The sequence below is a fragment of the Scyliorhinus torazame genome, chromosome 7 (genome assembly GCF_047496885.1).
Source record: "Scyliorhinus torazame isolate Kashiwa2021f chromosome 7, sScyTor2.1, whole genome shotgun sequence".
Lineage (NCBI taxonomy): Eukaryota > Metazoa > Chordata > Chondrichthyes > Carcharhiniformes > Scyliorhinidae > Scyliorhinus > Scyliorhinus torazame.
Genome location: NC_092713.1, coordinates 7,800,173 through 7,816,154, shown reverse-complemented (window position 1 = coordinate 7,816,154; position 15,982 = coordinate 7,800,173). Strand labels below are relative to the sequence as shown.

Genomic DNA, 15,982 nt, shown 5'->3' with positions numbered 1-15,982 from the left:
AAGCATAAGCTTTGCCAAAGTTGTGTTTTATGGAAGAGAAAGGGGTGGAGAGGCGGAGTGATGTGAGGGAATTCCAGACGGAGGGATGTGAGGGAATTCAAGGTGGAATGATGTGAGGGAATTCGAGGCAGAATGGAGTGAGGTAATTTGAGGCGGAGTGATGTGAGGGAATTCGAGGTGGAAGGATGTGAGGGAATTCCAGAGATAGGGATGATATGAATTCCAGATGGAGGGATGTAAGGGAAATCGAGGCGGAGTGATGTGAGGGAATTCCAGAGGGAGGGATGTGAGGGAATTCGAGGCGGAGTGATGTGAGGGAATTCCAGATGGAGGGATGTAAGGGAATTCGAGGCGGAGTGATGTGAGGGAATTCCAGAGGGAGGGATGTGAGGGAATTCGAGGCGGGGGGATGCGAGGGAATTCCAGAGGTAGGGATGATGTGAATTCCAGATGGAGGGATGTGAGGGATTTCGAGGCGGAGTGATGTGAGGGAATTCGAGGCAGAGAGATGTGAGGGAATTCCAGAGGGAGGGATGTGAGGGAATTCGAGGCGGAGACTTGTGAAGGAATTCGAGGCGGAGTGATGTGAGGTAATTCGAGGCGGAGTGATGTGAGGGAATTCGAGGCGGAAGGATGTGAGGGAATTCCAGAGATAGGGATGATGTGAATTCCAGACACAGGGATGTGAGGGAATTCGAGGCGGAGTGATGTGAGGGAATTCGAGGCAGAATGGAGTGAGGTAATTTGAGGCGGAGTGATGTGAGGGAATTCGAGGCGGAAGGATGTGAGGGAATTCCAGAGATAGGGATGATGTGAATTCTAGACAGAGGGATGTGAGGGAATTCGAGGCGGAGTGATGTGAGGGAATTCAAGGCAGAATGGAGTGAGGTAATTCGAGGCGGAAGGATGTGAGGGAATTCCAGAGATAGGGATGATGTGAATTCCAGACGGAGGGATGTGAGGGAATTCCAGAGGGAAAGATGTGAGGGAATTCAAGGCGGAGTGATGTGAGGGAATTCGAGGCGGAGGGATGCGAGGGAATTCCAGAGGTAGGGATGATGTGAATTCCAGATGGGGGGATGTGAGGGATATCGAGGCGGAGTGATGTGAGGGAATTCCAGAGGGAGGGATGTGAGGGAATTCCAGAGGGAGGGATGTGAGGGAATTTGAGGCGGAGACTTGTGAAGGAATTCGAGGCGGAGGGATGTGAGGGAATTCCAGGCGGAGGGATCTGAGGGAATTCCACAGGGAGGGATCTGAGGGAATTCCACAGGGAGGGATGTGAGGGAATTTGAGGTGGAGTGATGTGAGGGAATTCCAAAGGGAGGGATGTGAGGGAATTCCAGAGGGAGGGATGTGAGGGAATTCCAGAGGGAGGGATGTGATGGGATTTAAGGCGGAGGGATGTGAGGGAATTCGAGGTGGAGGGATGTGAGGGAATTCCAGAGGGATGGATGTGGGCGAATTCGAGGTGGAGTGATGTGAGGGAATTTGAGGCGGAGGGATGTTAGGGAATTCCAGAGGGAGGGATGTGAGGGAATTCGAGGTGGAATGATGTGAGGGAATTCGAGGCGGAGGGATGTGAGGGAATTCCAGAGGAAGGGATGGGAGGGAATTCCAGAGGGAGGGATCTGAGTGAATTCCAGAGGAAGGGATGTGAGGGAATTCCAGAGGGAGGGATATGAGAAAATTCCACACAGAGGGATGTGAGGGAACACCAGAGGGAGGGATGTGAGGGAACTCCACATGGAGGGATGTGAGGGAATTCCAGTGGGAGGGATGTGAGGGAATTCGAGGCGGAGGGATGTGAGGGAATTCCAGAGGGAGGGAGTTGAGGGAATTCCACGCGGAGGGATGTGAGGGAATTCCAGTGGGAGGGATGAAAGGGAATTCGAGGCGGAGGGATGTGAGGGAATTCCAGGTGGAGGGATGTGAGGGAATTTGAGACGGAGGAATGTGAGGGAATTCCAGTGGGAGGGATGTGAGGGAAATCCACGCGGAGGGATGTGATGGGATTTAAGGCGGAGGGATGTGAGGGAATTCCAGGTGGAGGGATGTGAGGGAATTCGAGGCGGAGGGATGTGAGGGAATTCCAGAGGGTGGGATGTGAGGGAATTCGAGGTGGAGGGATGTGAGGGAATTCCAGAGGGTGGGATGTGAGGGAATTCGAGGTGGAGGGATGTGAGGGAATTCCAGAGTGAGGGATGTGAGGGAATTCCAGAGGGAGGGATGTGAGGGAATTCCACATGGAGGGATGTGAGGGAATTCGAGGCGGAGGGATGTGAGGGAAATCCACGCGGAGGGATGTGATGGGATTTAAGGCGGAGGGATGTGAGGGAATTCCAGGTGGAGGGATGTGAGGGAATTCGAGGCGGAGGGATGTGAGGGAATTCCAGAGGGTGGGATGTGAGGGAATTCGAGGTGGAGGGATGTGAGGGAATTCCAGAGTGAGGGATGTGAGGGAATTCCAGAGGGAGGGATGTGAGGGAATTCCACATGGAGGGATGTGAGGGAATTTGAGGCGGAGGGATGTGAGGGAATTCCAGAGGGAGTGATGTGAGGGAATTACAGAGGTGGGGATGTGAGGGAATTCGAGGCGGAGGGATGTGAGGGAATTCGAGGTGGAGGGATGTGAGGGAATTCCAGAGGGAGTGTAGTGAGGGAATTCGAGGTGGAGTGATGTGAGGGAATTCGAGGCGGAGGGATGTGAGGGAATTTGAGGTGGAGGGATGTGAGGGAATTCCAGAGGGAGGGATGTGAGGGAATTTGAGGTGGAGGGATGTGAGGGAATTCCAAGGGGAGGGATGTGAGGGAATTCCAGAGGGAGGGATGTGAGGGAATTCGAGGTGGAGTGATGTGAGGGAATTCGAGGCGGAGGGATGTGAGGGAATTCCAGAGTGAGGGATGTGAGGGAATTCGAGGTGGAGTGATGTGAGGGAATTCGAGGCGGAGGGTTGTGAGGGAATTCCACATGGAGAGATGTGAGGGAATTCGAGGCGGAGGGATGTGAGGGAATTCGAGGTGGAGGGATGTGAGGGAATTCCAGAGGGAGTGATGTGAGGGAATTACAGAGGGAGGGATGTGAGGGAATTCGAGGCGGACTGATGTGAGGGAATTCGAGGCTGAGGGATGTGAGGGAATTCGAGGCAGAGGGATGTGAGGGAATTCGAGGCGGAGGGATGTGAGGGAATTCCAGACGGAGGGATGTGAGGGAATTCCAGGCGGAGGGATGTCAGGGAATTCGAGGCGGAGGGATGTGAGGGAATTCCAGGCGGAGGCATGTGAGGGAATTCGAGGCGGAGGCATGTGAAGGAATTCGAGGCAGAGGGATGTGAGGGAATTCGAGACGGAGGGATGTGAAGGAATTCGAGACGGAGGGATGTGAGGGAATTCCAGACGGAGGGATGTGAGGGAATTCCAGACGGAGGGATGTGAGGGGATTCCAGGCGGAGGGATGTCAGGGAATTCGAGGCGGAGGGATGTGAGGGAATTCCAAACGGAGGCATGTGAGGGAATTCGAGGCGGAGGCATGTGAGGGAATTCCAGATGGAGGGATGTGAGGGAATTCTAGGCAGAGGGATGTGAGGGAATTCCAGATGGAGGGATGTGAGGGAATTCTAGGCGGAGGCATGTGAGGGAATTCCAGGCGGAGGGATGTGAGGGAATTTGAGGCGGAGGGATGTGAGGTAATTCCAGATGGAGGGATGTGAGGGAATTTCAGAGGGAGGGATGTGAGGGAATTCCAGGCGGAGGGATGTCAGGGAATTCGAGGCGGAGGCATGTGAGGGAATTCCAGGCGGAGGGATGTGAGGGAATTTGAGGCGGAGGGATGTGAGGGAATTTGAGGCGGAGGGATGTGAGGGAATTCCAGGCGGAGGGATGTGAGGGAATTTGAGGCGGAGGCATGTGAGGGAATTCCAGATGGAGGGATGTGAGGGAATTTGAGGCGGAGGCATGTGAGGGAATTCCAGATGGAGGGATGTGAGGGAATTCTAGGCGGAGGCATGTGAGGGAATTCCAGATGGAGGGATGTGAGGGAATTCCAGGCGGAGGGATGTGAGGGAATTCGAGGCGGAGGCATGTGAGGGAATTCCAGATGGAGGGATGTGAGGGAATTCCAGGCGGAGGGATGTGAGGAAATTCCAGGCGGAGGGATGTGAGGGAATTTGAGGCGGAGGGATGTGAGGGAATTCCAGATGGAGGGATGTGAGGGAATTCTAGGCGGATGGATGTCAGGGAATTCGAGGCGGAGGCATGTGAGGGAATTCCAGATGGAGGGATGTGAGGGAATTCTAGGCGGAGGGATGTGAGGGAATTCGAGGCGGAGGGATGCGAGGAAATTCCAGGCGGAGGGATGTGAGGGAATTCCAGGCGGAGGGATGTGAGGAAATTCCAGGCGGAGGGATGTGAGGGAATTCGAGGCGGAGGGATGTGAGGGAATTCGAGGCGGAGGGCTGTGAGGGAATTCTAGGCGGAGGGATGTGAGGGAATTCCAGAGGGAGGGATGTGAGGGAATTCCAGAGGGAGGGATGTGAGGGAATTCGAGGCAGTGGGATGTGAGGGAATTCGAGGTGGAGGGATGTGAGGGAATTCCAGAGGGAGGGATGTGAGGGAATTCCACATGGAGGGATGTGAGGGAATTTGAGGCAGAGGGATGTGAGGGAATTCCAGAGGGAGTGATGTGAGGGAATTACTGAGGGGGGGATGTGAGGGAATTCGAGGCGGAGGGATGTGAGGGAATTCGAGGTGGAGTAATGTGAGGGCATTCGAGGTGGAGGGATGTGAGGGAATTTGAGGTGGAGGGATGTGAGGGAATTCCAGAGGGAGGGATGTGAGGGAATTCCAGAAGGAGGGATGTGAGGGAATTCGAGGTGGAGTGATGTGAGGGAATTCGAGGCGGAGGGATGTGAGGGAATTCCAGAGTAAGGGATGTGAGGGAATTCGAGGTGGAGTGATGTGAGGGAATTTGAGGCGGAGGGTTGTGAGGGAATTCCAGAGGGAGGGATGTGAGGGAATTTGAGGCGGAGGGATGTGAGGGAATTCCAGAGGGAGTGATGTGAGGGAATTCAAGGCGGTGGGATGTGAGGGAATTCCACATGGAGAGATGTGAGGGAATTCGAGGCGGAGGGATGTGAGGGAATTCGAGGCGGAGGGATGTGAGGGAATTCAAGGTGGAGGGATGTGAGGGAATTCCAGAGGGAGTGATGTGAGGGAATTACAGAGGGAGGGATGTGAGGGAATTTGAGGCGGGTTGATGTGCGGGAATTCGAGGCTGAGGGATGTGAGGGAATTCGAGGCAGAGGGATGTGAGGGAATTCGAGGCGGAGCGATGTGAGGGAATTCCAGATGGAGGGATGTGAGGGAATTAGAGGCCGTGGGATGTCAGGGAATTCGAGGCAGAGGGATGTGAGGGAATTCGAGGCGGAGCGATGTGAGGGAATTCCAGACGGAGGGATGTGAGGGAATTAGAGGCCGTGGGATGTCAGGGAATTCGAGGCGGAGGGATGTGAGGGAATTCGAGGCAGAGGGATGTGAGGGAATTCGAGACGGAGGGATGTGAAGGAATTCGAGGCAGAGGGATGTGAGGGAATTCGAGGCGGAGGGATGTGAAGGAATTCGAGGCAGAGGGATGTGAGGGAATTCCAGACGGAGGGATGTGAGGGAATTCGAGGCGGAGGGATGTCAGGGAATTCGAGCCGGAGGGATGTGAAGGAATTCGAGGCAGAGGGATGTGAGGGAATTCGAGTCGGAGGGATGTGAAGGAATTCGAGGCAGAGGGATGTGAGGGAATTCCAGACGGAGGGATGTGAGGGAATTAGAGGCGGAGGGATGTCAGGGAATTCGAGGCGGAGGGATGTGAGGGAATTCCAGAGGGAGGGATGTGAGGGAATTCCAGACGGAGGGATGTGAGGGAATTCCAGGCGGAGGGATGTCAGGGAATTCGAGACGGAGGAATGTGAGGGAATTCCAGACGGAGGGATGTGAGGAAATTCTAGGCGGAGGCATGTGAGGGAATTCCAGATGGAGGGATGTGAGGGAATTCTAGGCGGAGGCATGTGAGGGAATTCCAGGCGGAGGGATGTGAGGGAATTCCAGGCGGAGGCATGTGAGGGAATTCCAGATGGAGGGATGTGAGGGAATTCTAGGCGGAGGCATGTGAGGGAATTCCAGGCGGAGGGATGTGAGGGAATTCCAGATGGAGGGATGTGAGGGAATTCCAGAGGGAGGGATGTGAGGGAATTCCAGGCGGAGGGATGTCAGGGAATTCAAGGCGGAGGCATGTGAGGGAATTCCAGGCAGAGGGATGTGAGGGAATTTGAGGCGGAGTGATGTGAGGGAATTCCAGATGGAGGGATGTGAGGGAATTCCAGATGGAGGGATGTGAGGGAATTCTAGGCAGAGGGATGTGAGGGAATTCGAGATGGAGGGATGTGAGGGAATTCCAGGCGGAGGGATGTGAGGGAATTCGAGGCAGAGGCATGTGAGGGAATTCCAGATGGATGGATGTGAGGGAAATCCAGGCAGAGGGATGTGAGGAAATTCCAGGCGGAGGGATGTGAGGGAATTTGAGGCGGAGGGATGTGAGGGAATTCCAGATGGAGGGATGTGAGGGAATTCCAGGCGGAGGGATGTCAGGGAATTCGAGGCGGAGGCGTGTGAGGGAATTCCAGATGGAGGGATGTGAGGGAATTCTAGGCGGAGGGATGTGAGGGAATTCGAGGCGGAGGGATGTGAGGAAATTCCAGGCGGAGGGATGTGAGGGAATTCCAGGCGGAGGGATGTGAGAGAATTCGAGGCGGAGGAATGTGAGGGAATTCCAGAGGGAGGGATGTGAGGGAATTCCAGAGGGAGGGATGTGTGGGCATTCGAGGCAGAGGGATGTGAGGGAATTTGAGGCGGAGGGATGTGAGGGAATTCTAGGCGGAGGGATGTGAGGGAATTCTAGGCGGAGGGTGGTGAGGGAATTCCAGAGGGAGGGATGTGAGCGATTTCCACAGGGAGATGTGAGGGAATTCGAGGTGGAGGGATGTGAGGGAATTCCTGAGGGAGGGATGTGAGCGATTTCCACAGGGAGATGTGAGGGAATTCGAGGCGGAGGGATGTGAGGGAATTCCAGGCGGAGGGATGTGAGGGAATTCTAGGCGGAGGGATGTGAGGGAATTCTAGGCGGAGGGTTGTGAGGGAATTCCAGAGGGAGGGATGTGAGCGAATTCCACACGGAGGGATGTGAGGGATTTCCACACGGAGGGATGTGAGGGAATTCCAGATGGAGGGATGTGAGGGAATTCCAGATGGAGGAATGTGAGGGAATTTCAGATGGAGGAGTGTGAGGGAATTCCAGATGGAGGGATGTGAGGGAATTCGAGGCAGCGTGATGTGAGGGAATTCGAGGCGGAGGGATGTGAGGGAATTCCAGAGGGAGTGATGTGAGGGAATTCCAGAGGGAGGGTTGTGAGGGGTGTAGCCACCTAAATTGGCCAACTCCCGACTTAAAATGGCGAACGGCAAAGGCTGATGGGAAAGTCAGCCAACAAGACAGAAACCGGCAGGTGCAGGTTTGCTGTATATTTACCTCTGCAAAAACCAGACAACATCGATACCAGCGACCATCAGTATAACAAAGTAGCAGCCATCTGCATACTGATGAGCAATCCCTGGGAACAATAAGCAACATTTTGGACACGCAAAGCAAAGCCAGACTCCCCGGCGCCAGCAGGAGCCAACACAAAGGAGGTGAATGAGCACCTCAAGACCGCCCATCGATCAGGGAACCGCTCCAGTATTGGAGAAAATCGAACCAAGCGATTGGGACAAAGTCCAATCACTTGGGACCAGGTACAGGGTCCGCCCCGAAAGGCGGGAAGCCCCTGGGGACTATAAGAGTTAAGTCCCAAGTTCAAATCACCCTCTCTTCACCTCTTCTTCCTGCCCGGGTCACCCAGCAATGTGAACCAACCTTGACCGTGACCGGTGCAGTGATCGCCGAAAGCCCGTAAGTCTTAATTCAACGCTCGCTACGAGATAGGCGCTCCTAGCTACCAATCCGTACCAACTTCGAATCCCGCAGACTCAGAACCCGAACGAAAGGCCATTTGTTCCCCTGACCTGGTGGGCCAGTCCAAAGTTAAGTATAGGCCTGTTAGTTGTAGCAGTAGCTTAGACGTAGAATTTGTGCATGAGTAGCGATTACTGTGTATAATAAATGTGCTTTGATTTGAATCTTACTAATCGGTGTATTGAGTTATTGATCATTACTTGGACTTGAACCTCATGGCGGTATCATAAAGATACCTGGCAACTCGAGAGCAAAGGCAATAAAACAGCAATTGAACCAAGGAGAAAGTTAGCAACAGGGAATTCCAGGTGGAGGGATGTGAGGGAATTCCAGACGGAGGGATGTGAGCGAATTCCACAGGGAGTGATGTGAGGGAATTCGAGGCGGAGGGATGTGAGGGAATTCGAGACGGAGGAATGTGAGGAAATTTGAGGCGGAGGGATGTGAGGGAATTCCAGAGGGATGTGAGGGAATTCAAGGCGGAGGGATGTGAGGGAATTCCAGAGGGAGGGTTGTGAGGGAATTCCACACGGAGGGATGTGAGGGAATTTGCGGCGGAGGGATGTGAGGGAATTCCAGAGGGAGGGATGTGAGGGAATTCGCGGCGGAGGGATGTGAGGGAATTCCAGAGGGAATGATGTGAGGGAATTCGAGGCGGAGGGATGTGAGGGAATTCCAGAGGAAGGGATGTGAGGGAATTACAGACGGAGGGATGTGAGGGAATTCGAGGCGGAGGGATGTGAGGGAATTCGAGGCGGAGGAATGTGAGGGAATTCGAGACGGAGGGATGTGAGGGAATTCCAGAGGGATGTGAGGGAATTCAATGTGGAGGGATGTGAGGGAATTCCAGAGGGAGGGGTGTGAGGGAATTCCACACGGAGGGATGTGAGGGAATTCCGGAGAGATGTGAGGGAATTCGAGGCAGAGGGATGTGAGGGAATTCCAGAGGGAGGGATGTGAGGGAATTCGAAGCGGAGGGTTGTGAGGGAATTCCAGGCGAAGGGATGTGAGGGAATTCCAGGCGGAATGATACGAGGGAATTCCAGGCCACTGAATGAACCAATGGTGGGGGGATTAAAGTCAGTATTGCTTCTTCGGCCAGGATTGGAGAAGTGCAGAGATCCTTCAGGGATGTAGGGCTGGAGGAGAGAGACAGGGATAGAGAGGAGCAGATGGAGGCAGAGAAAGGGAGGGGCAGGGTCATGAAGAGATTTGAACTCAAGGGTGCAAATTTAAAGACATGGCGCTGGTGGTCAGGGAGCCAATCGAGCGGAGGGATGATAGACGAACAGGTAAATTAATCAGTACTTCAACTTTTTTCTGGTCAAAAATCCTCGGGACCATCGCTGAAGGATCAACACGGCAGAGTGATGGGCAAGAATGCTGTTGATGTTGGAAACAAGATCCTTGATATGCTTCATCTCACTCTGCCAGGTCGTGACCTGTGGGAGAGGCAAAAACACCAATATTCAGTCAGAGGTGCGGGAGCATGTTCACACAGCAATAGAAACACACGGTTAGATATCACCCTTAATGTGACAAAACACACTCAGGAACTTCACACACACCACAAATAATCAGAGAAAAATATAATATTGAGCAAAAGAAGGTGATAAAATACTTAATCATACAGGAGGAATTGTTAAGGGAGGAAAGGGAGTGAGGAATGTTAAGAGATTGAGGGAGGAAATCCCAGACGTTAAGGCCCAGGCAGCTGAAGGCACGTCTGAGAATGGTGGAGCGAAGGACACAGAATGTGCAAGTGGCCATCAGAAACACAGCTTTCTCAGAGGATTGTAGAGGCTGGAGGAGGTTACAGAGATAGGGAGGGGTGTAGGTGCTGGAGGAGGTTACAGAGATAGGGAGGGGTGTAGGGGATGGAGGAGGTTACAGAGATAGGGAGGGGGTGTTGGGGCTGGAGGAGGTTACAGAGATAGGGAGGGGTGTAGGTGCTGGAGGAGGTTACAGAGATAGGGAGGGGTGTAGGTGCTGGAGGAGGTTACAGAGATAGGGAGGGGTGTAGGGCTGGAGGAGGTTACAGAGATAGGGAGGGGTGTAGGGGCTGGAGGAGGTTACAGAGATAGGGAGGGGTGTAGGTGCTGGAGGAGGTTACAGAGATAGGGAGGGGTGTAGGGCTGGAGGAGGTTACAGAGATAGGGAGGGGTGTATGGGCTGGAGGAGGTGACAGGGATAGGGAGGGGTGTAGGGGCTGGAGGAGGTTACAGAGATAGGGAGGGGTGTAGGAGCTGGAGGAGGTTACAGAAATAGGGAGGGGTGTAGGAGCTGGAGGAGGTCACATAGATAGGGAAGGGTGTAGGAGCTGGAGGAGGTTACAGAGATAGGGAGGGGTGTAGGGGCTGGAGGAGGTTACAGAGATAGGGAGGGGTGTAGGGCTGGAGGAGGTTACAGAAATAGGGAGGGGTGTATTGGCTGGAGGAGGTGACAGGGATAGGGAGGGGTGTAGGGGCTGGAGGAGGTTACAGAGATAGGGAGGGGTGTAGGGGCTGGAGGAGGTTACAGAGATAGGGAGGGGTGTAGGGGCTGGAGGAGGTTACAGAGATAGGGAGGGGTGTAGGGCTGGAGGAGGTTACAGAGATAGGGAGGGGTGTATGGGCTGGAGGAGGTGACAGGGTTAGGGAGGGGTGTAGGGGCTGGAGGAGGTTACAGAGACAGGGAGGTGTGTAGGATCTGGAGGAGGTTACAGAGATAGGGAGGGGTGTACGAGCTGGAGGAGGTTCCAGAGAAAGGGAGGGATATAGAGGCTGGAGGAGGTTACAGAGATAGGGAGAGGTGTAGGGGCTGGAGGAGGTTACAGAGATAGGGAGGGGTGTAGGAGCTGGAGGATGTTACAGAGATAGGGAGGGGTGTCGGGGCTGGAGGAGGTTACAGAGATAGGGAGGGGTGCAGGGGCTGGAGGTGGTTACAGAGATAGGGAGGGGTGCAGGGGCTGGAGGTGGTTACAGAGATAGGGATGAAAAAAGAGTTGGAGGAGTCACAGAGATAGGGAGGGATGCAGGGTCTGGAGGAGGTTACAGTTGTCATGCAAGAGTGCCTTTAAGAAATGGATGTGTAAGCAATGTACCTTTAAGAAAACAGTGATGTCAGAGAGTGGGTGGAGCTGTGCTTTAGGTCAGCCATTTTGAAGGTTTTTAGTTTCAGTTTAAAAAGCAGCTTGTGTGTGTCTGTGTGTTTCCAGAGAACTGCAAGTTTTGAAAAGAGCTGGGTGTGTGTCTGTGTTTTGCAGTGAGCTGGATCTCTACCATGAAAGACTATCTAGATCATTTGGGTGATTTAAAGGAAAGCCTTTAACCTGATGTGATACTGTTTAAAGGTGTTAAGTCTTTGGGACGTTTGAAGGAACATTTTAAGGAATTATTTACTGTTGCAATATTTTCTGAGTTATCTTTGAAGTAAGGGGTGTTAAGAGATCCAATGTTTATTTAAGATGTTAAGTTGAGTTCATGGAATAAACAGTGTTTTGTGTTTAAAAACCCACGTGTCAATAATTGTAATCCCACACCTAGGGAAAAAGCTGTGTGCTCGGAAAAGCAACAAATCCATTAAAGGGAGAGGTTGGTTGAACTCCATGATACATTTTGGGGTTCTGAAAACGCCTCGCCCATAACAATTCGGGGCTCGAGGGGGATAAAAGTCTATCTATTGAATTGGCTTTGGTGAACTTAAAGACAGTGAAGGATTGTTGCTTTTCCGGTGTGGTATTTTAGTTTAAGTGGGGAGAGTGTTGTGAACAATGGCTCTTTCAGAGGCTCAGAAGTTTTTGGGGGTGGAGAATGTCACACGTAGTACTTTACGGACAGAAACGAAAAGCAGACTGTTAGATTTGGCAAGAACATTGCAGTTAACATTACCTGACAAAATGCGAAAAGATGAGGTAATTATGATGGTGGTTAAGCATTTAAAGTTGCCTGAGACAGAGTTTGACTCATTGGAAATGGCAAAAATTCAGTTGCAAATTAAACAAATGGAACATCAGAAAAAATTAAAGCGGCTGGAATACGAGAGTGAGAGAGAGGAAAAAGAAAGAGAAAGAGAGAGAGAAGAAAAAGAAAAGGAAAGGGAGATACAGATCAGGGAAAAAGATAAAGAGAGGGAGTTTGAACTTCAGAAAATGGCCATGAAACATGACAATCAGTTAAAATTGGCAGACGTAAAGGGAAACGTACAGTTGGATGATAGTGATGAGGATAATGAGAAAGAGCGTCATGGTCGAAGGCTTGGTGGGAATCTATTTAAATATGTCCAAGCATTGCCAAGGTTTGACGAGAAGGAAGTGGAAGCCTTTTTCATTTCATTTGAAAAGGTAGCTAAACAAATGAAATGGCCACAGGACATGTGGGTGTTACTGATTCAAACAAAGCTGGTAGGTAGAGCTAGTGAAGTGTTTGCATCACTACCGGAGGAGGTATCTGGAATGTATGAGGAGGGAAGAAATCCATCTTAGGCGCATATGAGTTAGTGCCTGAAGCTTACAGACAAAGGTTTAGAAATTTAAGGAAAGGATTTGGTCAAACATACATGGAGTTTGAAAGGCTCAAACAGAGTAATTTTGATAGGTGGATAAGGGCTTTGAAAATAGACCAAACATATGAAGCTCTCAGAGAAATTATACTTTTGGAGGAGTTTAAAAATTCAATTCCTGATGTAGTGAGAACTCATGTGGAAGAACAGAGGGTTAAAACTGCGAGATTAGCAGCAGAAATGGCAGATGATTATGAATTAGTTCATAAATCAAAGATTGGTTTCCAACATCAGTTTCAACCGGTGAGGGATAGAAACTGGGGACATGAGAAATACTCAAGTGGTAAAGGTAAAGGTGATCTGATGGGAGACAAGAAAGAGAGTGTACCTCAGATTAAAAAAGAAATCCAGGAGGGTGGAAAAGAAATGAAAAGTTTCAGATGTTTTGACTGTAATAAACTAGGCCATGTAAAGTCACAGTGTTGGTGGTTGAAGAAAAGCACTGGGAAGGCTGATGTGGTAAAACAGGATAAGACAGTGGGGTTTGTTAAAGTGGTAAAGGAAAGTCCAAGGGAAGCGAAGGAGGTGCAAACAATTGTACAGCCTGTTCAAGAAGTAATTGTTAAGAAGATGCCAGATGTCTTTAATGAATTTACTTGTGTGGGTAAAGTTTAGTCATGTGTGTCGGGAAGAGCAGGTAAAGAAGTCACAAATTTAAGAGATACAGGGGCTAGTCAATCTTTAATGCGAAGAGATGAGCAATTATGTAGTTTGGGAAGAATGTTGCCAGAAAAGGTGGTAATATGTGGAATTCAGGGTGAGAGAAGTAGTGTTCCATTATGTAAGGTAAGGTTGGAAAGTCCAGTGAAGAGTTGTGAAGTGGTAGTAGGAGTAATATATAAACTATAGAACATAGAACATAGAACAATACAGCGCAGTACAGGCCCTTCGGCCCACGATGTTGCACCGAAACAAAAGCCATCTAACCTCCACTATGCCATTATCATCCATATGTTTATCCAATAAACTTTTAAATGCCCTCAATGTTGGCGAGTTCACTACTGTAGCAGGTAGGGCATTCCACGGCCTCACTACTCTTTGCGTAAAGAACCTACCTCTGACCTCTGTCCTATATCTATTACCCCTCAGTTTAAAGTTATGTCCCCTTGTGCCAGCCATATCCATCCGCGGGAGAAGGCTCTCACTGTCCACCCTATCCAACCCCCTGATCATTTTGTATGCCTCTATTAAGTCTCCTCTTAACCTTCTTCTCTCCAACGAAAACAACCTCAAGTCCGTCAGCCTTTCCTCATAAGATTTTCCCTCCATACCAGGCAACATCCTGGTAAATCTCCTCTGCACCCGCTCCAAAGCCTCCACGTCCTTCCTATAATGCGGTGACCAGAACTGTACGCAATACTCCAAATGCGGCCGGACCAGAGTTCTGTACAGCTGCAACATGACCTCCCGACTCCGGAACTCAATCCCTCTACCAATAAAGGCCAACACTCCATAGGCCTTCTTCACAACCCTATCAACCTGGGTGGCAACTTTCAGGGATCTATGTACATGGACATCTAGATCCCTCTGCTCAGCCACACTTTCAAGAACTTTACCATTAGCCAAATATTCCGCATTCCTGTTATTCCTTCCAAAGTGAATCACCTCACACTTCTCTACATTAAACTCCATTTGCCACCTCTCAGCCCAGCTCTGCAGCTTATCTATATCCCTCTGTAACCTGCTACATCCTTCCACACTATCGACAACACCACCGACTTTAGTATCGTCTGCAAATTTACTCACCCACCCTTCTGCGCCTTCCTCTAGGTCATTGATAAAAATGACAAACAGCAACGGCCCCAGAACAGATCCTTGTGGTACTCCACTTGTGACTGTACTCCATTCTGAACATTTCCCATCAACCACCACCCTCTGTCTTCTTTCAGCTAGCCAATTTCTGATCCACATCTCTAAATCACCCTCAATCCCCAGCCTCCGTATTTTTTGCAATAGCCTACCGTGGGGAACCTTATCAAACGCTTTGCTGAAATCCATATACACCACATCAACTGCTCTACCCTCGTCTACCTGTTCAGTCACCTGGTCCAGGAATACAGTTTATCTTGGGTAATGATATAGCTGGATCGCAGGTGGGAGTGATGCCTACTGTGGTTGATAAGCCAGTGGAAAATCAGACAACTGTAGGGTTGAAGAATGAATATCCTGGGATTTTTCCGGATTGTGTAGTAACAAGGTCGCAAAGTCACAGGTTAAGACAAGAGGTGAAATCAAAGAGTGAAGATGAAGTTGAAGTGCAATTATCAGAAACAATTTTTGGTCAGATGGTTGAAAAAGAACAAGAACAGGTGGAGGATGAGGCAGATATTTTTAGTTCAGGAAAATTGGCGGAGTTACAACAGAAAGATGTAGAAATAAAACGGATATATCAGAAAGCATATACGGAAGAGGAATCTGAGAGTATACCAGAGTGGTATTACCGTAAAAATGATGTCTTGATGAGAAAATGGAGACCTGTACATATGCAGGCGGATGAAAAGTGGGCAGACGTTCATCAAGTAGCATTGCCGGTAGGGTATAGAAAGGAGGTGTTGCGAGTTGCACATGAGGTACCAGTGTGAGGTCATTTGGGAATAAGGAAAACTCAAGGTAAAATCCAGAAACATTTTTATTGACCTGGACTACATAAAGATGTAGTTAAATTTTGTCAATCATGTCACACATGTCAAGTGATGGGGAAACCTCAGCAGTGATAAAACCAGCGCCCTTAATACCCATTCCAACATTTGAGGAACCTTTTACAAGGGTCCTAATCGATTGTGTTGACCTCTTCCTAAAACAAAAAGTGGGAATCAATATCTTTTGACGATAATGGATGTGGCTACTAGGTTTCCAGAGGCCATTCCAGGACATAATATTACAGCTAAAAGGATTGTGGAGGAGTTACTTCAATTCTTTGCTAGATATGGACTACCCACAGAAATTCAATCGGATCAAGGATCAAATTTTACTTCAAAGTTATTCGACGAAGTTATGGATAGCTTAGGAATAAAACAATTTAAATCAACTGCGTACCATCCAGAATCGCAGGGAGCGTTAGAAAGGTGGCATCAGACATTAAAGACAATGTTGAGGGCGTATTGTCAAGATTATCCAGAGGATTGGGATAAAGGAATCCTATTCGTATTGTTTGCAAATAGGGATCCACCTAATGAGTCTACCAAATTTTGTCCTTTTGAACTAAATTTTGGTCATGAGGTAAGAGGACCACTTAAATTGATTGAGGAAAAATTGGTGGGTGAGAAATCGGAAATTACACTATTGGATTACATGTCAAATTTTAGGGAACGATTAAATAGAGCAGGTGAATTGGCTCAACAACATTTGAAAGTTGCACAAAATGTGATGAAACAGGTAGTGGACAAG

General features: G+C 50.1%; 1 protein-coding gene across 1 annotated transcript in view; it reads right to left on the bottom strand.

Moving 5' to 3' along the window:
* Positions 1-15,982, bottom strand: part of lrriq3 (leucine-rich repeats and IQ motif containing 3) — a 58,951-nt gene that overhangs the window by 17,710 nt on the left and 25,259 nt on the right. Inside the window, exon 3 of the mRNA XM_072510296.1 lies at positions 9,365-9,498. Within this exon, the coding sequence (XP_072366397.1) occupies positions 9,365-9,498 (134 nt within the window). The remainder of the gene's footprint in view (positions 1-9,364; positions 9,499-15,982) is intronic.